Source organism: Centruroides sculpturatus, unplaced genomic scaffold, assembly GCF_000671375.1.
Source record: "Centruroides sculpturatus isolate CEXI.00-Female unplaced genomic scaffold, Cexi_2.0 scaffold152, whole genome shotgun sequence".
NCBI classification, from domain to species: Eukaryota; Metazoa; Arthropoda; class Arachnida; order Scorpiones; family Buthidae; genus Centruroides; species Centruroides sculpturatus.
In genome coordinates, this window is record NW_019384348.1 from 365761 (window position 1) to 392170 (window position 26410).

A 26410-nucleotide genomic window follows, 5' to 3' on the forward strand; every position below is an offset into this window, starting at 1 on the left:
TTATGTCAAAATACAAAAATAAATTTTACAGGTATGATATTGAGCATTTTTGAATTTTATCATATAAAATTAGCTAGTCATTGCATACTTTTACATAAATTTTATATTTTTCATTATGTATTTTAAATTTTGCTTTGTTTTAAAATTTATTTTTATTCTTACATTGGAATAATGTTAATGATTTTAAAATAGTCATGTCATTGAGAGAAGAAATTGGAAAATAAGATTTTTATAAATGAAGTATGATGAAAACAAAGATGTTGCAATATGTTTGTGCGTAAATATGTAATATATTAGTCATTCCTAAATTAATCATTCTCAGCAGTTCATTTCAATGTCTCATTTAAATTAGTCATTCTCATTATAGTTTAATTTATCATGGAAATGAAAGTTTAGATTTTTGTAGATAAATGAAGCTTATTTCTACTTTGATAAATCAAATTATTCAATTATAGATATATCATTATTAAAGAATTGCTTTATATTGAATATTCATTATATTTGCTGAAAATGATGCTTTAGTATAATTTCATGACAAATTTCATTATTTGTTCTTTTTCCAAAATTTTTTTAAAAATCAGATTGACTAGTCTTCTGTTACAGAACAACATTTGAATATAAATTTTTAACATTAAAGAACAAAAAATAAAAAATTCAAATAACTAATATAAAAAAACATAAGATACAAAGTTAAAAACAGAATGCATAAGGTTTAAATATAAAGGAATGTGAGAATAAAAAATTTAAGATATAAAAGTAACAAAGAATATAAACAGATATATGTAAAAAATAAAAATGATAAATGTGAAATAATTAGCTAATAAAACAGAACTAGTTAAAGTTCGAAAGTGATTGCCATGTGTGGATTTCTTATTAGCCTTATAAATCTCCAGTTTTTCTAGATAGCTAAAAGTGTTGATATTAGAGGTAGGCCTAATGACTTATTCCCAATTCACTGGGCATAATCTGCACCAAAGAATCAAAGAATATAAATAAATAAAATACTTTCCTACTGGACTACACCATATAAATAAAATCAAAACCTTTAAAAAGACCGTAGATTTAATTCTAATTTAGTATACATAGGAGCAACCATGAGAAACTTAAAGAAAAGAATTGCTGAACATAAGCACTCAGTAAATAAAAACGTAGACTCTACGGTGTTTGCTGCCTTTGCCAAGCAACAGAATATCGAGGTCTTTTGGGATCGGGCGTCTATCATTAAAGCTACAAGATCCAGGCAGGCCATAAAACATCTGGAAAAACTAGAAATTCACAAGGCGCAGTTGCACACAAACTGTATTAATCATAGGGATGCTGACGGATTGTCATCGGCATGGAAATCCTTTTATGATGAGTTGACGTAGTTTACGTAAGCGGGAAGAATAATTAAGATGATTTTTACTGAATGTATATATTTTATTTTATTTCTTTATTTCGATTTAATTAACTTGTATCATTTTTGCAATTATTTAAATTTGGTAAATGTTAACGTACATTTATGTAACCGCTTTTTGAATTTTGTTTTACGTAATTTCGAATTCTTCATTCGATTCAAAATGATAACTGAGGATGATCGCTTAAAGCATTCAAAAGCGTTTTTAAGATATTAAAAAAACGATTTGCTGGATTATTTAAAGGTTTTTATTTTATTTATATCAAAGAATATACACAATTGACAAGAACTTATCTAACAGTATTAGCAGCTTATGCTCACCATCACAATACACAAGTGAAACAAGTGAAAATGATTAAGCCTACCTTTAACATCAACACTCTTAGTTACTTAGAAAAATTGGAGATTTATAAGGCTAATAAGAAATCCACATGCATCAATTATCGGTATACTGACATGCTTTCCAGCACATGGCAGTCACTTTATGAACTTTAAGTAGTTTTGTTTTATTAAATAATTATTTCTCATTTATCATTTTTATACATACTATGTATAAAAATTATATTCTTTATTACTTTTATATCTTAAATTTTTTATTTTCACATTCCTTTATATTTAAACTTTATGTATTCTATTTTTTAAATTTTTTTTTATCTTTCGTTTTTTAATGTTGCAATGTTATATTTAAATATTCTGTAACTGAAGACGACCAGTCAATCTGATAGAAAGTTTTTATTATAATAAACTTCTTGCTAGAATTTCAAAGGTTGAATTTTACATCTCAGCATTGTACTCCAGTTGTATACTACATTTTTAGATTTGTTCTTTCCTACTGATTAAATTCCTTGTTATATATTTAAATCTTTCTGAATAAATCTATTTCAATTTTCAAATTATATAAATGTCTTACTATTGTAGTAGTCATGTAGGATTTTTCTCCTCTATGTACAGCCACAAATCTAAGTTCCTTGTGACTGATTTTAATTTGTCTTTTGGCAAAATCAAAATATTACACTATTTGCAATTAATTTAAACAGAAACAATAGGATGAATAAAGAAAGTTTATTGTTAATTCTTTTGTGAATCATTTCTGTAGGAAGGAACATCAATCCATACAAATGCTTGCCTTGTCAAACCATCATTTATTGCCTTTCATCAATTGCTGTAGATACATTTCAGGATTATTCTTCTCTTCCTCAGTATGGCATATTTTCTCTATTTTTGTTGACAAGATATTTCTGCAATAAACTTTCATATGTCAAACTGTCTATGGATCACTTCTTCTGCACTTAGGTTATTTTTAATATCAGATGTAAGTGCAGAAAAAGTGGCCCATAGATAGGCCAAAGTTTTAGGAAAGTTTATTGCAGAGACATTTTATTGACAAAATAGAAAAAATATGCCAACTGAAGAGAGAAAGAATGATCCTAAAATGAATCTATGGCAATTGATGAAATTAAGATGATATGACAATGCAAGCATTGGTATGGATTGATGTTCTTCCTACAGAAATAATTAACAACATAATATGATGAGGTTCCAAAGTATGATTAATTCTTTTGTAAGTTCTTGTTGTTGTTATCGAAACCGTGTTGTTATTTATGTTTGTATACTGGCACAATGAAATGACCAAATGTTGTAAGTTCTTATTATTATTTATTTCTTTTTATAGTCAGTTTTGAAATTATCTGTTAATAATTTGTTTTTAATAGGTATATTCATATTTATTATTATATCTCATTTCAAATGGTTGTTTTAGTAACTTATGTAATTAAAATTCAAATTAATTATGATTCAAAATGATTATGAAATTATCAATTTTATTTTTAGTGGTTCATCAAAAGTTGAAGAAGCATGTGAAATGTATGCACGTGCTGCAAATATGTTCAAGATGGCAAAAAAGTGGAGTGGTAAAATTTAATTTATAAATTATTTGTTATTTATATTATTTCAAATACTATAAAACAATTCAAATTCTTAGCTGCTGGCAGTGCTTTTTGTGAAGCTGCATCACTTCGTATCAAGACAGGCAGTCGCCATGAAGCTGCATCATGCTATGTTGATGCTGGAAATTGTTACAAAAAGTCTGACCCACATGGTAATAAAAATATTAAACTTTAATTCTTAATATAAAATTTTTATTACATACCAAAAAATTATACTTAAATAGTTTATATATATAATTTATATTCTCATTTTTAAGAGATCATTCAGTGCACCAAAAATCATCTGTTATTCCAAAAATCCATTATATTGCGAACAATGGATTTCTCATACACCCAGGAAAATATCCATTATTCAAAAAAATTTGTTTTCTAACCCTCAACATATTAGAAATACCAGTACTTGAAATTATTTAGTCTCTTGAGATCTCTATTTTTTATTCTATAGAAATGCCTATGCTACAAGATTGTACATTGTTCTGTACATATGTATAACAAAGCTGACAGAAACTGTATATACTGTAAACACAAGAGGAAAATTATGTATGCTCTCATCCATCTTGGTTTGTTTTGATGCTGCTTTTCTGCCTATTGAATACAACTAATTGATATTAGCAGTATCAGGTACAGCCTGTTCATTTATGCTGAAGCTCATCAGGAAGGTCTTCATGACTTGGAAAGACTCGATGTCCTTGCTAAATTTTGGCACTACTCTTGGACCAGTATCAAAATGTTCACCAGGTGGCTCCTCCTCAATCATATATTAGCCTGTTAACTCTCTTTGTACAGTTCTTTAATTGTACATATCCAAGATAAAACAAGTGCATCATTGAATTCTATAAATTTCCAGAAACACCCAAATATTATTTACTTCACAACTGTATAGGTAGACACTTGGTACCTTTAACATCACTCTTTATTCAGGTATATGTTACACACCAATACAGATTTTGGGCATATGCTCCTCTTCTGTCTGTTTTTTCTTTAAGACATTTAGTAAAGAGAGGATAACTAATACCCTTTTTTTTTTTTAAATACATATATTTACAGTTAAAATTTGGGAAAATTTTAACTGTAAATATATGTATTTTCTTTAATGCTCCAAAGCCTTCTATAATACAATACAGAATTTGATAACAAATAAGAAAATTTGTTAAATTGCTGAAGTTCTTCTGTTTATAAAAATTTATTATACTCTAAAAACACTAGCTCGTAAAATATTTTCTTTTTTCATAAAATGCAAATAGAATAATACTTTATAAATTGTATGATATTGTCAATTATCATTCAATTTCTAATCTTTGTTACTTCCATAATATCTACTTTGTATATGGGGAAATTGCAGCTTCATTTTCTTTTGTTAATCAGTGAATTGTTTATAAATTGCTTCTCGTGTATTAGATAATTTTGAAAATAAAAGATTAATCTGGAGTAGAGCTCAAATATGAAGCTCTACTTATGCAAATGTATTTACATACCTGCATGACAGTTACACAACCAGACTTTGTCCAATCTTCACTTTAAGATGGTGACTTAATCACCTACCTGTAACATTGTAGAAAAAAAAAAGACAAAGCTGACAGAAACTGTAAAATTTTTACAGAAATACTTTTCTAGCATGCAGAGAATGCTAAAAACACATGTATATTTAATCTTTTATTGTAAGCTATGATTTATGTTAAAATATGTAAAAAAAGAAAAAATACCAATATTCTCTGTCAGCAATGATAATTTAAAATTTATTTAAATTGTTCAGATTAGCTTCTGAATCAAACTTCTGACAGACTGTTTAATCAGAAGTTTGGTTCAGTTTCAAAGAATTTGTGGCTGAAGCCAATTTGAGAAGAATTGAAAATGTTACCAAAAGTAACTTAATAAACTTTGGTCTTCTTAATAAGCAATTTTGAAGTATATATGTTAATATGGTGTCAAGTTTTAAAGAACTAAATACTTATATGTAAATGAATTAACATTTTTACATTTATTAAAGTAAATGCGATTACCAGAAATTTAGTACTAAACTATATCTTTTCTTGAGTACAACTTTAGTAAATTTTTATGAGCTCATAACTTGTAATTCATTGATTTTAAAAAAGGTTTAAATAAAAATGGCATTTTGTTTTATTAAATTTAGTTACAGAATATTTGTATCAAGATTCCAATTTGTAGCCTCTTAAATGTTTAAATTTTACTTGATTATTAAATTTTATATTATTTCATATCCTTACGTGATAGAATCTAACCTGAAGACTTATTAAATTAATTAAAAACATTTGTTTCATTGAACATCTGGATAAAGATATTGCTTTTATTAAATAAAACTAGTTGAAGTATGTATGTTACAAAGTGTCAAGTTTTAAAAAGTAAATTCTTGCATAATATAACTTCAAAATAACACAGTATGTATTCTATTTGATAGTGAATGTATTATAAACACACAATTATTTATTGTGACATCATCACAATGCCATGCTACAATGTTCACCTCAAATTAGTACTGGCTTGCCCCATACATCATACTTTTCCTTTAATAATAGAATTGTGCCAGTCATCTATCTAACACCTTTCAAAAGAAAATTTTTGAATTGAAATAACATGACTTCCAATTTGCTTTGGAAGTTCATGTACAGTTAATCATGGCTTCCTCCCCTAAGGTTTCCATATGTGGTCTTGTCTTTCATCTCTCTAACTCCATTCTCAAGATTAAGTAAAGACAGATGGATGGACAACAGTGAGAATATAAAGTCTACAATTTTTTCAAATTGCAAGCTCAATAATAAAAAGCATTTGACTTTAAAATTATTTTTATAACTTAAAACAGATTTTAACCTTAATTCCATTTTTATGATCTACTTAATTGAATATAGAAAATATGAAATTGTTTTTGTTTTTATATACAGAACAGTATCTTGGTTTTTTAAAAATGTAAGATAATTTGTTCTAAGACACTTAGCTTAGAAAATTCCAAAAGAATTAAAATGAATATATTTCTATATTTCTTTATTAAATGTTTTATTTTTTTCTTTCTCAAAATATTTTTCAGTAATATACAGGGTGGTCATAAATTATTGAGTACATTTCATGGTTGAAAAAAGAACAACATAATAATGTAGCAACTGCTGTTTTGTTTCAAACAAAAGAGTACTTTGCTGATAGTGGCATGACAGCAGTGGCATAGCGTAGTGGGGGCTTGGGCGGCACTTTTAGGGGGCGGCAAAATTTCACAATAAATAATAATAATATCTTGTAAAAACTTGAACCATTTCATTTCATATTTTTGTCGTACCTATGATTTGGACCAATTGAAACGAGCACGGAATTCTGTGACGAAACTGAATTTTAGTCTTTTAAATTGAGCTACCTAAATGGGGGGGGCGGATGACACCCATACTACGCCACTGCATGACAGTAGTGCATAATGGAATATGGCTACAATGCAGGAAAAAGTGATATGCTTTCTGTGATTTTGTGAAAGCAAATTGGTTATAACTGTTTAAAGATGTTTTCACTTGGAGTATCCCATTCCCCAAGTAAGGACTCCATTAAGCATTGGTATCAGCAATTTAAAGATACAGAAAGTGTAGAACAGAAAAGATGCTGGTAGACCATCAGTCTCTAAAGTTGTTGTTGATTGAGTGAGGGAGGCTTTCACTAGAAACCCGAGTAAATTGACTCATTGCACAAGTTTGGAATTTGGAATACTGCAATCGTTAGCTTGTGATTTATGCAATAACTGGACCTTGTATGCATGAAGTTTCAGGAACATGAAAGTTGTCCATAAGTTCCTGAAACTTCATGCATACAAGGTCCAGTTATTGCATAAATCACAAGCTAACGATTGCAGTATTCCAAATTCCAAACTTGTGCAATGAGTCAATTTACTCGGGTTTCTAGTGAAAGCCTCCCTCACTCAATCAACAACAACTTTAGAGACTGATGGTCTACCAGCATCTTTTCTGTTCTACACTTTCTGTATCTTTAAATTGCTGATACCAATGCTTAATGGAGTCCTTACTTGGGGAATGGGATACTCCAAGTGAAAACATCTTTAAACAGTTATAACCAATTTGCTTTCACAAAATCACAGAAAGCATATCACTTTTTCCTGCATTGTAGCCATATTCCATTATGCACTACTGTCATGCAGTGGCGTAGTATGGGTGTCATCCGCCCCCCCCATTTAGGTAGCTCAATTTAAAAGACTAAAATTCAGTTTCGTCACAGAATTCCGTGCTCGTTTCAATCGGTCCAAATCATAGGTACGACAAAAATATGAAATGAAATGGTTCAAGTTTTTACAAGATATTATTATTATTTATTGTGAAATTTTGCCGCCCCCTAAAAGTGCCGCCCAAGCCCCCACTACGCTATGCCACTGCTGTCATGCCACTATCAGCAAAGTACTCTTTTGTTTGAAACAAAACAGCAGTTGCTACATTATTATGTTGTTCTTTTTTCAACCATGAAATGTACTCAATAATTTATGACCACCCTGTATATTACTGAAAAATATTTTGAGAAAGAAAAAAATAAAACATTTAATAAAGAAATATAGAAATATATTCATTTTAATTCTTTTGGAATTTTCTAAGCTAAGTGTCTTAGAACAAATTATCTTACATTTTTAAAAAACCAAGATACTGTTCTGTATATAAAAACAAAAACAATTTCATATTTTCTATATTCAATTAAGTAGATCATAAAAATGGAATTAAGGTTAAAATCTGTTTTAAGTTATAAAAATAATTTTAAAGTCAAATGCTTTTTATTATTGAGCTTGCAATTTGAAAAAATTGTAGACTTTATATTCTCACTGTTGTCCATCCATCTGTCTTTACTTAATCTTGAGAATGGAGTTAGAGAGATGAAAGACAAGACCACATATGGAAACCTTAGGGGAGGAAGCCATGATTAACTGTACATGAACTTCCAAAGCAAATTGGAAGTCATGTTATTTCAATTCAAAAATTTTCTTTTGAAAGGTGTTAGATAGATGACTGGCACAATTCTATTATTAAAGGAAAAGTATGATGTATGGGGCAAGCCAGTACTAATTTGAGGTGAACATTGTAGCATGGCATTGTGATGATGTCACAATAAATAATTGTGTGTTTATAATACATTCACTATCAAATAGAATACATACTGTGTTATTTTGAAGTTATATTATGCAAGAATTTACTTTTTAAAACTTGACACTTTGTAACATACATACTTCAACTAGTTTTATTTAATAAAAGCAATATCTTTATCCAGATGTTCAATGAAACAAATGTTTTTAATTAATTTAATAAGTCTTCAGGTTAGATTCTATCACGTAAGGATATGAAATAATATAAAATTTAATAATCAAGTAAAATTTAAACATTTAAGAGGCTACAAATTGGAATCTTGATACAAATATTCTGTAACTAAATTTAATAAAACAAAATGCCATTTTTATTTAAACCTTTTTTAAAATCAATGAATTACAAGTTATGAGCTCATAAAAATTTACTAAAGTTGTACTCAAGAAAAGATATAGTTTAGTACTAAATTTCTGGTAATCGCATTTACTTTAATAAATGTAAAAATGTTAATTCATTTACATATAAGTATTTAGTTCTTTAAAACTTGACACCATATTAACATATATACTTCAAAATTGCTTATTAAGAAGACCAAAGTTTATTAAGTTACTTTTGGTAACATTTTCAATTCTTCTCAAATTGGCTTCAGCCACAAATTCTTTGAAACTGAACCAAACTTCTGATTAAACAGTCTGTCAGAAGTTTGATTCAGAAGCTAATCTGAACAATTTAAATAAATTTTAAATTATCATTGTTGACAGAGAATATTGGTATTTTTTCTTTTTTTACATATTTTAACATAAATCATAGCTTACAATAAAAGATTAAATATACATGTGTTTTTAGCATTCTCTGCATGCTAGAAAAGTATTTCTGTAAAAATTTTACAGTTTCTGTCAGCTTTGTCTTTTTTTTTTCTACAATGTTACAGGTAGGTGATTAAGTCACCATCTTAAAGTGAAGATTGGACAAAGTCTGGTTGTGTAACTGTCATGCAGGTATGTAAATACATTTGCATAAGTAGAGCTTCATATTTGAGCTCTACTCCAGATTAATCTTTTATTTTCAAAATTATCTAATACACGAGAAGCAATTTATAAACAATTCACTGATTAACAAAAGAAAATGAAGCTGCAATTTCCCCATATACAAAGTAGATATTATGGAAGTAACAAAGATTAGAAATTGAATGATAATTGACAATATCATACAATTTAAAAAGTATTATTCTATTTGCATTTTATGAAAAAAGAAAATATTTTACGAGCTAGTGTTTTTAGAGTATAATAAATTTTTATAAACAGAAGAACTTCAGCAATTTAACAAATTTTCTTATTTGTTATCAAATTCTGTATTGTATTATAGAAGGCTTTGGAGCATTAAAGAAAATACATATATTTACAGTTAAAATTTTCCCAAATTTTAACTGTAAATATATGTATTTAAAAAAAAAAAGGGTATTAGTTATCCTCTCTTTACTAAATGTCTTAAAGAAAAAACAGACAGAAGAGGAGCATATGCCCAAAATCTGTATTGGTGTGTAACATATACCTGAATAAAGAGTGATGTTAAAGGTACCAAGTGTCTACCTATACAGTTGTGAAGTAAATAATATTTGGGTGTTTCTGGAAATTTATAGAATTCAATGATGCACTTGTTTTATCTTGGATATGTACAATTAAAGAACTGTACAAAGAGAGTTAACAGGCTAATATATGATTGAGGAGGAGCCACCTGGTGAACATTTTGATACTGGTCCAAGAGTAGTGCCAAAATTTAGCAAGGACATCGAGTCTTTCCAAGTCATGAAGACCTTCCTGATGAGCTTCAGCATAAATGAACAGGCTGTACCTGATACTGCTAATATCAATTAGTTGTATTCAATAGGCAGAAAAGCAGCATCAAAACAAACCAAGATGGATGAGAGCATACATAATTTTCCTCTTGTGTTTACAGTATATACAGTTTCTGTCAGCTTTGTTATACATATGTACAGAACAATGTACAATCTTGTAGCATAGGCATTTCTATAGAATAAAAAATAGAGATCTCAAGAGACTAAATAATTTCAAGTACTGGTATTTCTAATATGTTGAGGGTTAGAAAACAAATTTTTTTGAATAATGGATATTTTCCTGGGTGTATGAGAAATCCATTGTTCGCAATATAATGGATTTTTGGAATAACAGATGATTTTTGGTGCACTGAATGATCTCTTAAAAATGAGAATATAAATTATATATATAAACTATTTAAGTATAATTTTTTGGTATGTAATAAAAATTTTATATTAAGAATTAAAGTTTAATATTTTTATTACCATGTGGGTCAGACTTTTTGTAACAATTTCCAGCATCAACATAGCATGATGCAGCTTCATGGCGACTGCCTGTCTTGATACGAAGTGATGCAGCTTCACAAAAAGCACTGCCAGCAGCTAAGAATTTGAATTGTTTTATAGTATTTGAAATAATATAAATAACAAATAATTTATAAATTAAATTTTACCACTCCACTTTTTTGCCATCTTGAACATATTTGCAGCACGTGCATACATTTCACATGCTTCTTCAACTTTTGATGAACCACTAAAAATAAAATTGATAATTTCATAATCATTTTGAATCATAATTAATTTGAATTTTAATTACATAAGTTACTAAAACAACCATTTGAAATGAGATATAATAATAAATATGAATATACCTATTAAAAACAAATTATTAACAGATAATTTCAAAACTGACTATAAAAAGAAATAAATAATAATAAGAACTTANAAACTAATCTATTTATTCAGAATTGTCTTGCGTCGAAAGCGAATTAAACCTCATAGAAACATCCGACGACGGCGTCATTCGAGAGCTTCCGACGGACTGACGACAGTGACGACGCGTGTCACGGGGGAGGGGTGTGATGAAAAGCGAGTACAAGTGGCTGAGATAGAATCGGTGCCAAATCCTTGTTAATCGATTCAGAACGATTTTTAAATTTTTTTTTATAAAATAAATAATATTTGCGTATGGAACTAAAGAGCCGCAGCTTCACATCCAAAGAGCCACATGTGGCTCGCGAGCCGCAGGTTGCCGACCCCTGCCCTGGACAGATATATCCGTCCCTCACTGTGGAGTGGTTAACAATAGAGTCATGTCAGTCATCTATCTAACTTTATTTGTGGGAAGATTTGAATTGAAGTAATGTGACTTCCAGTTCAAACTGAAAGTTCATGTATAGTTAGTTATCTGGACTTCCTGCTCTAAGCTTTCCATATTTAGTCTCAATATTCATTTATCTAACTCATTTCTCAAGATTAAAGGACACACAGACAGACACTATATATATATGAAAATGAATGAATGTATGTTTGTCTGTCTGTCCGTCCGTCTGTCCTTCATGCATTACTACACCATTTATCCGATTGCCATGAAACTTTGGGAAGTTTTTTAATACACTCCCGCAAAGGTTTCTGACATAGTACATTTATCCTACGATAGATGGCGCACGTGTATATGAGCATTTCATTGTGAGCATTTCAGCACGGTTAGGAGTTGAAACTTGAAATTTGGTACACAGTTAGGGTACATCATGAGAACTGTACTGTACATCATGAGAACTCACATTAACAAGGGATTTTTTGAAATTCCTCCCCCTGCGGGGAAAGGGACAGGATTAAGGCTTCAACAGTAGAAGTGTTAAGAGAAAGCAATGTGCAAGATTTACAGGTGCAGATGTGGTTTTTTGCGTTAAATCAAACATAATTTTAGACCCATCTAAAAATTTTCTAATTAGTCTGGAAACAGGGGAACCCAATCCTTGCATTCTGTGAAAATGGGTAAGATTGGCTGTAATGTAATAATCTTAATCTTCACTATCGTTACTTTTTGCCCAAGCAACGCTTGGTTTATTTGCTAGTTTTTCTATAAATGCAATATTTACAAGAACATATTTCCCACTTAATTTATACAGTCTGTTGCAAAAATATAAACATTTTATTATTACATAAAAGGAATTATTCTCACATTTTTACAAGATGTTTTTATTTAAGCAAGACATATAAAGTCTTTCGGACATTAAGGTTAGCAACTTCCATCACATGCAGGGCCATCATAACTCATCCAACACAGATTACTTTTTAAAATTAATAGTAGACCTGTATTAATTAGTAGTCATTGACCATCTTCTCTTCTAGGAGGAGGTCAACGACTACTTTTGGTTGAATTACTTCAACACCCTTCCACAACACTCAATGGTAGGCTAAAATGACCAAACTCTTTATATGGTTTTCGTTTTAATGTTTGTTATGTTATAGTATTTGATTTATATAACTACAAAACTTATCTTACGTAAGGGTTTATCACACTGAGTGACTGATGTAATGTATATTTAAAAATAATTTATTCCTCTATTGTACACAATTTAAAGAATTTTTAAAATGTATTAGATTGGTCTCTTGGTGTGATAAACCCTTATGTATGATAAACTTGGTAAATATAAATTAAATAATATAATATAATAGANTAATAATAGAATTGTGCCAGTCATCTATCTAACACCTTTCAAAAGAAAATTTTTGAATTGAAATAACATGACTTCCAATTTGCTTTGGAAGTTCATGTACAGTTAATCATGGCTTCCTCCCCTAAGGTTTCCATATGTGGTCTTGTCTTTCATCTCTCTAACTCCATTCTCAAGATTAAGTAAAGACAGATGGATGGACAACAGTGAGAATATAAAGTCTACAATTTTTTCAAATTGCAAGCTCAATAATAAAAAGCATTTGACTTTAAAATTATTTTTATAACTTAAAACAGATTTTAACCTTAATTCCATTTTTATGATCTACTTAATTGAATATAGAAAATATGAAATTGTTTTTGTTTTTATATACAGAACAGTATCTTGGTTTTTTAAAAATGTAAGATAATTTGTTCTAAGACACTTAGCTTAGAAAATTCCAAAAGAATTAAAATGAATATATTTCTATATTTCTTTATTAAATGTTTTATTTTTTTCTTTCTCAAAATATTTTTCAGTAATATACAGGGTGGTCATAAATTATTGAGTACATTTCATGGTTGAAAAAAGAACAACATAATAATGTAGCAACTGCTGTTTTGTTTCAAACAAAAGAGTACTTTGCTGATAGTGGCATGACAGCAGTGGCATAGCGTAGTGGGGGCTTGGGCGGCACTTTTAGGGGGCGGCAAAATTTCACAATAAATAATAATAATATCTTGTAAAAACTTGAACCATTTCATTTCATATTTTTGTCGTACCTATGATTTGGACCGATTGAAACGAGCACGGAATTCTGTGACGAAACTGAATTTTAGTCTTTTAAATTGAGCTACCTAAATGGGGGGGGCGGATGACACCCATACTACGCCACTGCATGACAGTAGTGCATAATGGAATATGGCTACAATGCAGGAAAAAGTGATATGCTTTCTGTGATTTTGTGAAAGCAAATTGGTTATAACTGTTTAAAGATGTTTTCACTTGGAGTATCCCATTCCCCAAGTAAGGACTCCATTAAGCATTGGTATCAGCAATTTAAAGATACAGAAAGTGTAGAACAGAAAAGATGCTGGTAGACCATCAGTCTCTAAAGTTGTTGTTGATTGAGTGAGGGAGGCTTTCACTAGAAACCCGAGTAAATTGACTCATTGCACAAGTTTGGAATTTGGAATACTGCAATCGTTAGCTTGTGATTTATGCAATAACTGGACCTTGTATGCATGAAGTTTCAGGAACATGAAAGTTGTCCATAAGTTCCTGAAACTTCATGCATACAAGGTCCAGTTATTGCATAAATCACAAGCTAATGATAAAGCTAGACGTTATGACTTTGCCATGTATATCCTTGACAAGATTGACAGAAATAACTCTTTCTTAGAAAAAATAATCTTTTCTGAAGAAGCAACTTTCTGTTAACAGTCATAATTGCTATATCTGGGGAACAGAGAATCTTCATGTAGTAAGAGAACATCAATGTGATAGTCCAAAAGTTAATGTTTGATGTGCATTTGCTATAGATAGTGATTGGACCATTTTTCGTTACTAAGCCTGTAGTGACAACATCTATATATCTCAATATGTTACATTGTTATGTTATATCTCAACTTGAACACCATCATCTAGAAGTTTACTTCCAGCAAGATGGTACACCATACTGGGGTTTCCTTGTTTAAGACAACCTGCAGGAAAAATTTCTAGATTGTTGCATTGGTCAAGGAGGACCGATTTCCTGGTCTACACGATCCCTGACATTATGTCCTTGAATTTCTTCCTTTAGAGATTTGTCAAAGACTGGGTGTACACAAGCAAAGTTCATGATATTGAAGACCTAAAATGACAAATTACTAAAATCATCAGAGGAATAACTGCTGAAATGCTCTGCTACACTTGGCATGAAATTGAATACCAGCTGGATATTTTATTTATTTATCTGAGCACTATAAATGGTTCTTTCTATGACTTATCACACACTATTGAGAAATCGCTTAGAGACTGATGAATATTAATTATTTTTTTGTAACCACAGTATGCATTTGGGTGGATAAGCTGTACCTCTTATGCCATTACAATTACTAAATTACTAGATATTTTACGTGTGACAAGTGGAGCTCATGGAAGTTTGAAGTGTAAAATGTTATTAAATAAAACTATTTGAAATCATCTTGCAAAGAAAGCAAGAACATGTAAGTACTTTACTCTGTTCTTTTTTCAAACATGAAATGCACTCAATAATTTATGACCATCCTGTATATCTGTTGGATAGCAATAGATTTATTTTTGAATTTTTTATATAGTAATTCTGAAATTTATTTTCTAGAGGCCATAAATTGTTTATTAAAGGCTGTTGAAATATATACAGATATGGTATGTATGTTTTATTTTCATTAACTCTATTTTTGTTTCAGAAGAAAATATTGAGAGATGATATAGCCTAGTTAGCTTCTTTTGTTATTATTTTTAATTGTTTTATACAGGATGTCCCAGAAGGAAAGGTCAGTATTCTGAAAGGTAAAGTTCATATAAACATTGCTCTATCCTGAATGGTTTCAGTAATAGAATATTTATTTTTCAAGCGAGAAATTTCCAACAGGTTATAATAAATTTTCAAAAATTTCACTGTTAATTTTAATGCATTTTTTTCTACTCTTGAGAACTAGACATGTTGCTTGTCTGAGTTTATCTACAAGTTCCTCTATGCAGGGAATAGGGAGAAGCTACCAGTTCATCTCATGTATCCACCATTCTTCAACATTGTTCACTCTTCATTCAACCCTATAAACAAGCTGATGGGGGTAGATCTGGAGATCTTTATAGCCAGTAAATGGTACTGTCACAACCAATCCACTGATAATGGAAAATGCAGTCAAGATGTTGCTTCACACATCTAGCAGAATGGCAAGAGGCCCATTATGCTGAAAGTACAACTTGGAACTCATTTAAGATGAGCATATGTTTATATAAACACTTTGTTTAAAATAACCATTGCTTAGTTTGCTTTGACACTATTGACCTTTCCTTCCTGGCCAGGAGTGGATCTAGGTTTTTTGGGGCCTAGGGCTTTGACTTCAATGCCCCATTTTTTGTTAATACAAATAATACTATAAATTATCATTATTATTATATTATTAATATTAACTATTTTTCACTATATGATACGTGCTCATTGTTAATGAAAAAGTATTGAAAAATTTATGATGATAATTCAATTTTTGTGGGCCCTTGACACTTGGAGGCCAGGACTTAAGCCCTATTAATCCCTATATAGATCTGCCCCTGTTCCTGGGACATTCTGTATACTCAAAATTTGAAGTAAGTTTTATTGACGCAGTTTAGATTAATGGGGATAAAAATATTAATCAAACACATTGAAATAGTAACTTTTCAGCAATGTTAATATACTCTGTAAGAAAGTACCAATTCTATATGAATTGTATGAAGATTACATTATAAATGAAAAGCAAATTTATATAAATTTAATGAAAAGACATTTAAGAATCTATTGTCATTCATTAAAGATACATTGTAAAACTTTAAAAGCTCACTTATGACACCAAATATATTATAAGGAAGAAATTGTACTGTCTTTTGGCATTATGTTTATTTTTTTGCTGAATTAAATGCAAGTACTTTCGACATTTCAAAATAAGGCTAAGTAAAATAAAATATAAATAAGGCTAAAATAAAATTAAAACCCGGATAAAAATTAAGGTTTTAAGTTTTTATAAAGTGTTATCCATATATCAGGAATTTCAAGAGTGGGAGAGTTGCAGAATTTTAATTAATAAAGATATTTATGACAACTCCCAGGTAAACAATGTTCTGCAATCTAAACATTGCTTGAGAACAGAAGTACTGGCACATAGTAGAATAAAATTATTTTCTAGTACAATTTTTCACAGGATCAATGGAAGATGTATTTTTTTAACATTGCTCTGTTGTTCATTTAAGCAGTTTAATAACTTTCTAGTGGTAGTATATATGTAAAAGATCTTTCTTCCTGTATGCACTTGTAATGGGATTATATAAACCTGAGACTTTTCCAAAAGGGTAAGAGAATCTTTTATCATTACATAGAATTCTGTGGAGTGATGGCTGTGGTTTGATGGTTAGTGGGACCCTGTGTCTTTTATAAGCTCAAACTATTTGTAAAGTTATAGATTCTAAGTATGGGATAGAAGGTTTTGCAAATATTAGCTTCTTGTTTTTATCGTGTCTTTAGGGTAGTGGGAGGGAAGAGAGAATTGTGGACCAGGTTGATAAATTTAAATTTGGAGGAGTGGAATCAGTGCTTATGCAATGTTGGGTATACAAATTTCAATGTTCCCAATTCTTTTAGTGGTGGTCTTGTCTCTGTACATCATACTTTTCCTATTAACCTTTCAACAGTGGTATAGTCAGGTATGGTGCTATCCCAAAGTAGTGGAGAATAAACGTGGAAAATTTTTGAAAGTATTTTTCCACGTGTTTTTTTTCATTACTACTTCGGAAAAAGATTTTGTTAACAGTTATGTCTAGTAAAGAAAAATCTTTTTTTATTGTTACATAATTAATTTTTTATGTGAATTTCTTTTTTGGTAGTTTTTGCTAGTTTTTGGTGATACCCCCAAAAGAATTTAATGGATATATCCATCCTGCACACTGCCACACGATTGCCCTGGACCAGGGATCGGCAACCTTTTGAGTCGGAAGAGCCAAAAATTACAATTTACAAAATTTCAAAGTTTTTAAAGAGCCACAAAATTTTTTCTTGCCAACAATAAATAGTACTCGCATAAATAAAGTTTTTTGATAAAAAAAACTAATCTATTTATTCAGAATTGTCTTGCGTCGAAAGCGAATTAAACCTCATAGAAACATCCGACGACGGCGTCATTCGAGAGCTTCCGACGGACTGACGACAGTGACGACGCGTGTCACGGGGGAGGGGTGTGATGAAAAGCGAGTACAAGTGGCTGAGATAGAATCGGTGCCAAATCCTTGTTAATCGATTCAGAACGATTTTTAAATTTTTTTTTATAAAATNTTGGGAAAATTTTAACTGTAAATATATGTATTTTCTTTAATGCTCCAAAGCCTTCTATAATACAATACAGAATTTGATAACAAATAAGAAAATTTGTTAAATTGCTGAAGTTCTTCTGTTTATAAAAATTTATTATACTCTAAAAACACTAGCTCGTAAAATATTTTCTTTTTTCATAAAATGCAAATAGAATAATACTTTTTAAATTGTATGATATTGTCAATTATCATTCAATTTCTAATCTTTGTTACTTCCATAATATCTACTTTGTATATGGGGAAATTGCAGCTTCATTTTCTTTTGTTAATCAGTGAATTGTTTATAAATTGCTTCTCGTGTATTAGATAATTTTGAAAATAAAAGATTAATCTGGAGTAGAGCTCAAATATGAAGCTCTACTTATGCAAATGTATTTACATACCTGCATGACAGTTACACAACCAGACTTTGTCCAATCTTCACTTTAAGATGGTGACTTAATCACCTACCTGTAACATTGTAGAAAAAAAAAAGACAAAGCTGACAGAAACTGTAAAATTTTTACAGAAATACTTTTCTAGCATGCAGAGAATGCTAAAAACACATGTATATTTAATCTTTTATTGTAAGCTATGATTTATGTTAAAATATGTAAAAAAAGAAAAAATACCAATATTCTCTGTCAACAATGATAATTTAAAATTTATTTAAATTGTTCAGATTAGCTTCTGAATCAAACTTCTGACAGACTGTTTAATCAGAAGTTTGGTTCAGTTTCAAAGAATTTGTGGCTGAAGCCAATTTGAGAAGAATTGAAAATGTTACCAAAAGTAACTTAATAAACTTTGGTCTTCTTAATAAGCAATTTTGAAGTATATATGTTAATATGGTGTCAAGTTTTAAAGAACTAAATACTTATATGTAAATGAATTAACATTTTTACATTTATTAAAGTAAATGCGATTACCAGAAATTTAGTACTAAACTATATCTTTTCTTGAGTACAACTTTAGTAAATTTTTATGAGCTCATAACTTGTAATTCATTGATTTTAAAAAAGGTTTAAATAAAAATGGCATTTTGTTTTATTAAATTTAGTTACAGAATATTTGTATCAAGATTCCAATTTGTAGCCTCTTAAATGTTTAAATTTTACTTGATTATTAAATTTTATATTATTTCATATCCTTACGTGATAGAATCTAACCTGAAGACTTATTAAATTAATTAAAAACATTTGTTTCATTGAACATCTGGATAAAGATATTGCTTTTATTAAATAAAACTAGTTGAAGTATGTATGTTACAAAGTGTCAAGTTTTAAAAAGTAAATTCTTGCATAATATAACTTCAAAATAACACAGTATGTATTCTATTTGATAGTGAATGTATTATAAACACACAATTATTTATTGTGACATCATCACAATGCCATGCTACAATGTTCACCTCAAATTAGTACTGGCTTGCCCCATACATCATACTTTTCCTTTAATAATAGAATTGTGCCAGTCATCTATCTAACACCTTTCAAAAGAAAATTTTTGAATTGAAATAACATGACTTCCAATTTGCTTTGGAAGTTCATGTACAGTTAATCATGGCTTCCTCCCCTAAGGTTTCCATATGTGGTCTTGTCTTTCATCTCTCTAACTCCATTCTCAAGATTAAGTAAAGACAGATGGATGGACAACAGTGAGAATATAAAGTCTACAATTTTTTCAAATTGCAAGCTCAATAATAAAAAGCATTTGACTTTAAAATTATTTTTATAACTTAAAACAGATTTTAACCTTAATTCCATTTTTATGATCTACTTAATTGAATATAGAAAATATGAAATTGTTTTTGTTTTTATATACAGAACAAAAACAATTTCATATTTTCTATATTCAATTAAGAAATATCCATTATTCAAAAAAATTTGTTTTCTAAATATATTTTATACATAAAATGGAATTGTTTTAAAATTAAATATTTTATAACATATTTTGTTTATATAAAGGCAATAACTCATTTTGAACAAGCAGCAGATTATTTCAAGGGTGAAGAATCTAATAGGTTAGTGTTTATAATTAAAGCTTTCTGTTAAAAATTTTATTTGCATTAATGATAAAATGTTTAAATAAAAGTACAAAAACTTAAATTTAAAAATTTCAGTAATTTAATGATTTGGTATGGCAGATTAAAAAAGTTATCAAACTGAATTGTGTGTAGATTAATAATTTAGATTTATAAAATGAATAAGATTATTGTAATTAGCAAATTAGTTTGTTCTTAGGATGAATAAACTAATTTGACTTTCAAAGTAAATAAATCTTACAATCTTATAGTCAAATTTTATTGATAAGAATAGTACTAGAAAAAGAACTTTGCTAACTTATCACATGTAATATGATAAGTTAGTGATAGTCTAATAATACCAAACTTTTCATATTAACCCAGCAATAGGTGTACCTTTTTAAGTTGTATAACTAGTGTTGTTATGCTTTTTAAGCATTTTTGTTACTTTTTTAATATTTTGGTAGAAACTTTGTTTTTATTTAGAAGAGTGTTTATCAGTATCTATCTTCATTAAAAAAATATATTACATTTATACTTTATTTAATTTAGTTTTAAAACAAACAGAAATGTTTTAAAATTTATTCTCTGATATTTCAGAGCTAGGGTTATGACACTTATTATAAAGAGAGCATCTACAAATGTGTTTACTATGTCCTTGTCCCAGCTGTTGACTATATAGCTATTGAACATTCAAGTGAAGAAGAAGAAATGCTTTCTTTTGAAGAAGAAATTGCACATTAAAGAAGAAAGTATTTCTTCTTCAATTTGAATTGGTTTTAGCTTTATTCTTTTTATGGAGAATTTTGATGAGCTTTTCTTTCATAATGTATTTTTGGACCCTAAAATTTAATTATGATTTCTTTTACTTTTTGTATTACACTATATATACAAACTCAAGAACAGTTGGAACACTACACTAAATGTATTTGAAATATCCAATGCTTGAGCAACTTTGTTTTGCAAATGAAGCATAAAGTAAGTAAAAAACATTAAAAAAATACATATATACATACACGACCAATTGCTTGGTGCACTTCATGCAACAAAACTGTAGGTCAATAAAGAAAATGCTATATACAAGAACTCAATGCATTTTATACAGGTTAATAAATTAAAGGTGTCCCCCCACTTCAAGGTAATGTTTGCTTTACAATAGTAATTTGGAACCCAATCTGCCACATTAACAGTGTTTTGTTAAATATAACAAAACATTTTATTAATATATAATATATTACGAGGGTAGGCTGAAAAGTAATGCACACATGCTTGTAGAGTGCGAACAAAATGATTTTCAGAAGCGTGCCAGGTGGCATATGGAAGTAACATTCCCCATCTGTGCGCATGCACAGTTTGAGGTTATTGTTCATTCATTATATTTTGAGAAGTGGAAATATGGAGACGTGTTCTAGTGCTATGTCAACGCGAGTTAAACAGCATGCTGTTATCAAATTTTTAACTGCTGAAAAAGTGACTCCTACTGAGATTCATTGTGTTTTAAAGGCTGTTTATGGTGACGATGCTGTTGATAGGTCTACTGTAAATCAATGGATAATAAAATTTTGTGGTTTGCGAGCCTGGAAAAGCCATAATTGTTGATGAAATGCGCAGCAGACGTCCTATCACTGCCACAGACGATTACCGTTGCCCCTCATTGCAATGTTTAATTCTTCTCGGTACATACAGACTCTAAAACACATCCGATGTTGAGTTTGTCATGTTAGAGGCAGCCTGGCACCAATAATCTTGCAACATGACAACGCTTGTTCACACACCTCGCGCGCAAGTGGAGAGGCTCTGCAAAACCTGAAGTTTGAACCAATTCCACACCCTCCTTATTCCTCCAATCTTGCGCCTTGCGATTTTTATTTTTTTCCTCTACTCAAGAGAGATCTCAAGAATGATCATTACATCTCAGATGATGAGGTGAAGGCAGCTGTCAAGTCCTGGATTCGAGAAAAGTCTAAAGAATTTTTCAGTGGCGGAATGAAAAATCTTGTTACAAGTTGGGAGAAATGTGTTAGCCTTAACGGTGACTATGTTGAAAAATAAATATATGATTTTGAAGCTTAAGAATTGTACTTTAATGTACTTTTTGCCCAATCTTGCTATTTATTTTTATGTTTGTGTTCTACAAGCTTTTGTGCATTATAGCTATAACTAATAGAACTTGCTGCAAATGACTTATAAAAAAATCTGTTTAAAGAAAGGAGTTTGTTAATTTTTACAAATTGCTAACTCCCATACAACTGAAGGAAGTGTAAATATCATTTACTAACTTTAAACTTCAGGCAATAGTTTTTGATTCCGAAACATTTTCAGTCTTTCTAAGGCCATCCTCAGTGTAGAATTTTGTTTCTGTACACAGTTCAAACACAAATAGACATTAGGACAAATTTTACATCATCAGTTATTCAAACACCAAACTGGTTTTTTAAACACTCCAATTAATGTTCATAATGACAAATGTTTCATCATTTTCTATGGATAGAATTACTTTCAAAATTCAAATTTACAAAATTCTTTTGTCAAGAGAAAGAATTGTGAAAGTATTTGATATCAATGAATATTTTGTGCGATAAGTTTGTTTATTTGTTCATTAAAATTTTCTACGAAAAACAAATTTCATTATAAATATGACACTACCCAAAAAATGGACATGATACTTCAAAATAAAGATACTAAAACCAAAAATGTCCAGCAAGAAGTAACTTTAATAAATTAAAATGAACATTTTTGACAGTTTTAAATCATCATAATCATCATCAAGTTTAAACATAAAAAGGAAGATAGAACTAGCAATTATTTATTGTGACATCATCACAATGCTGGGCTGAAATTTTTTATCATATTTTTAATTTATTTAATTTAAAATATATGTTCTCTGCCTCAAATTAGTAGTGTCTTGCTTCTGTACATCATACTTTTCTTTTAACAATAGTGTCATGCCAGTCATCTATCTAACATCTTTCAGGGAAAAATTTTTTAATTAAAATGACATGACTTCGGTTTGCATCGGAAGTATATATGTAGCTAATTAGGGCCCTAAGGTTTTCATATCTAGTCTCGTCATTCGTCTATCTAGCTCTGTTCTCAAGATTAAGGAAAGACAGACAGACAGATGACAGTGGGAAATATAGATCTACAATTTTTTTAAAATTGAGCCTAACAAAATTTTTGAATTCAAGATATCCATTGTTTCATTGGTTTATCATTTGTTAAAGTTACTTCTTGCTGGATATTTTTTGTTTTAGTATGTTTATTTCAAACTTTATTATAAAACTTTAAATGATTCATATACATTTGTTTTATAACATCATCTGTCTTGCAAAGCAAATTATTGTTTCTTGTTTATATACAACTTTATATTCAAATAAAATACTGTTTAATTGTTTAGTGCTATGCTTTTATCTTCAAATATTTCAGATTATAATATATGATAAAAAATGAATTCATAATATTAAACCAGTAGTAAAATTATCTTGAAAAAACTTATTTTGTAAGTGAAATGAAATTGCACACATAAGTGAAATTAATTGAAAAGCAAAAGCAAATGCTTATAATTTATATTTCACCTCTAATACCTATAAAAAATTCAAGCATTCATAAGCAATATATAAAATTTTTTAAAGATTTACTCTTAACTAAATCTTTTTGAATTTGCTGNAAGCGACACGCAACGGAGAAAAATTTCAACATCGGATACGTTAAACTATTTTTTCGTACATAGTCGGATATCCGAAAGATCAGTTATGCGAACGACCTCAGTTTCCAATTAATTCGGATAATCGACGCTCTACTGAATTTTAAATTTTATTGATATACTAGAGTGACCTAATATAAGCATCAAGCTCATTTGCCTGGTTGTAGCAGTGGGCTTAGTACCCTGGTCATCACTCGAGGCATAGCTTTGAAAAGTGAACTTGGGAAGCTAAGGATGTGGCGGCATTCACATAAGCTATGATGGGAGGCATTAAGTTAAGATCTAAATGGCAGCTAGGCGACTTATAAATGTCAGTGTTATTCATGATCACATGTGTGACCTGGCAAAAAGTTTGTTGTGTGTTAGCTTTGCTTCAGCACAGGAAATCCCAGAGTCAATCGTTTATCTCCTTCCAGTACATCTTCGAGTTTGGATTTCAACACAAACTTCTCTGAATCTAAAAGTAAGATGAGAGGTGGAGGAGGTGAAAAGGTAATGTTGGATGACCTTTGAAATTAACTTAAGAGGTTATGTTACTATTTAGTACTCAGGGTGTTTAACTGGTAGTGCTAAACGAGATAGACAAGACGCATCAAATGATGCTACTTACAAATAAATTGTGCTGTAAACAAGTTATTGAAGTTCAATGGGACCCAATTTTTTGTTAGATAAAAATCTTTACATTGATTACAATAATACAAATAATACTATAAATTATTATATAATCAATATTAACTATTTTTCACTATATGATACGTGCTCATTGTTAATGAAAAAGTATTGAAAAATTTATGATGATAATTCAATTTTTGTGGGCCCTTGACACTTGGAGGCCAGGACTTAAGCCCTATTAATCCCTATATAGATCTGCCCCTGTTCCTGGGACATTCTGTATACTCAAAATTTGAAGTAAGTTTTATTGACGCAGTTTAGATTAATGGGGATAAAAATATTAATCAAACACATTGAAATAGTAACTTTTCAGCAATGTTAATATACTCTGTAAGAAAGTACCAATTCTATATGAATTGTATGAAGATTACATTATAAATGAAAAGCAAATTTATATAAATTTAATGAAAAGACATTTAAGAATCTATTGTCATTCATTAAAGATACATTGTAAAACTTTAAAAGCTCACTTATGACACCAAATATATTATAAGGAAGAAATTGTACTGTCTTTTGGCATTATGTTTATTTTTTTGCTGAATTAAATGCAAGTACTTTCGACATTTCAAAATAAGGCTAAGTAAAATAAAATATAAATAAGGCTAAAATAAAATTAAAACCTGGATAAAAATTAAGGTTTTAAGTTTTTATAAAGTGTTATCCATATATCAGGAATTTCAAGAGTGGGAGAGTTGCAGAATTTTAATTAATAAAGATATTTATGACAACTCCCAGGTAAACAATGTTCTGCAATCTAAACATTGCTTGAGAACAGAAGTACTGGCACATAGTAGAATAAAATTATTTTCTAGTACAATTTTTCACAGGATCAATGGAAGATGTATTTTTTTAACATTGCTCTGTTGTTCATTTAAGCAGTTTAATAACTTTCTAGTGGTAGTATATATGTAAAAGATCTTTCTTCCTGTATGCACTTGTAATGGGATTATATAAACCTGAGACTTTTCCAAAAGGGTAAGAGAATCTTTTATCATTACATAGAATTCTGTGGAGTGATGGCTGTGGTTTGATGGTTAGTGGGACCCTGTGTCTTTTATAAGCTCAAACTATTTGTAAAGTTATAGATTCTAAGTATGGGATAGAAGGTTTTGCAAATATTAGCTTCTTGTTTTTATCGTGTCTTTAGGGTAGTGGGAGGGAAGAGAGAATTGTGGACCAGGTTGATAAATTTAAATTTGGAGGAGTGGAATCAGTGCTTATGCAATGTTGGGTATACAAATTTCAATGTTCCCAATTCTTTTAGTGGTGGTCTTGTCTCTGTACATCATACTTTTCCTATTAACCTTTCAACAGTGGTATAGTCAGGTATGGTGCTATCCCAAAGTAGTGGAGAATAAACGTGGAAAATTTTTGAAAGTATTTTTCCACGTGTTTTTTTTCATTACTACTTCGGAAAAAGATTTTGTTAACAGTTATGTCTAGTAAAGAAAAATCTTTTTTTATTGTTACATAATTAATTTTTTATGTGAATTTCTTTTTTGGTAGTTTTTGCTAGTTTTTGGTGATACCCCCAAAAGAATTTAATGGATATATCCATCCTGCACACTGCCACACGATTGCCCTGGACCAGGGATCGGCAACCTTTTGAGTCGGAAGAGCCAAAAATTACAATTTACAAAATTTCAAAGTTTTTAAAGAGCCACAAAATTTTTTCTTGCCAACAATAAATAGTACTCGCATAAATAAAGTTTTTTGATAAAAAAAACTAATCTATTTATTCAGAATTGTCTTGCGTCGAAAGCGAATTAAACCTCATAGAAACATCCGACGACGGCGTCATTCGAGAGCTTCCGACGGACTGACGACAGTGACGACGCGTGTCACGGGGGAGGGGTGTGATGAAAAGCGAGTACAAGTGGCTGAGATAGAATCGGTGCCAAATCCTTGTTAATCGATTCAGAACGATTTTTAAATTTTTTTTTATAAAATAAATAATATTTGCGTATGGAACTAAAGAGCCGCAGCTTCACATCCAAAGAGCCGCATGTGGCTCGCGAGCCGCAGGTTGCCGACCCCTGGTCTAGG

General features: G+C 29.8%; 1 protein-coding gene across 1 annotated transcript in view; it reads left to right on the forward strand.

Moving 5' to 3' along the window:
• The window catches only part of LOC111636605 (alpha-soluble NSF attachment protein-like), a 48561-nt gene that overhangs the window by 9315 nt on the left and 12836 nt on the right, over positions 1–26410 (forward strand). Inside the window, exons 2-6 of the mRNA XM_023381889.1 lie at positions 3227–3306; positions 3378–3494; positions 15244–15296; positions 15401–15418; positions 19919–19989. Of these exons, the coding sequence (XP_023237657.1) occupies positions 3227–3306; positions 3378–3494; positions 15244–15296; positions 15401–15418; positions 19919–19989 (339 nt within the window). The remainder of the gene's footprint in view (positions 1–3226; positions 3307–3377; positions 3495–15243; positions 15297–15400; positions 15419–19918; positions 19990–26410) is intronic.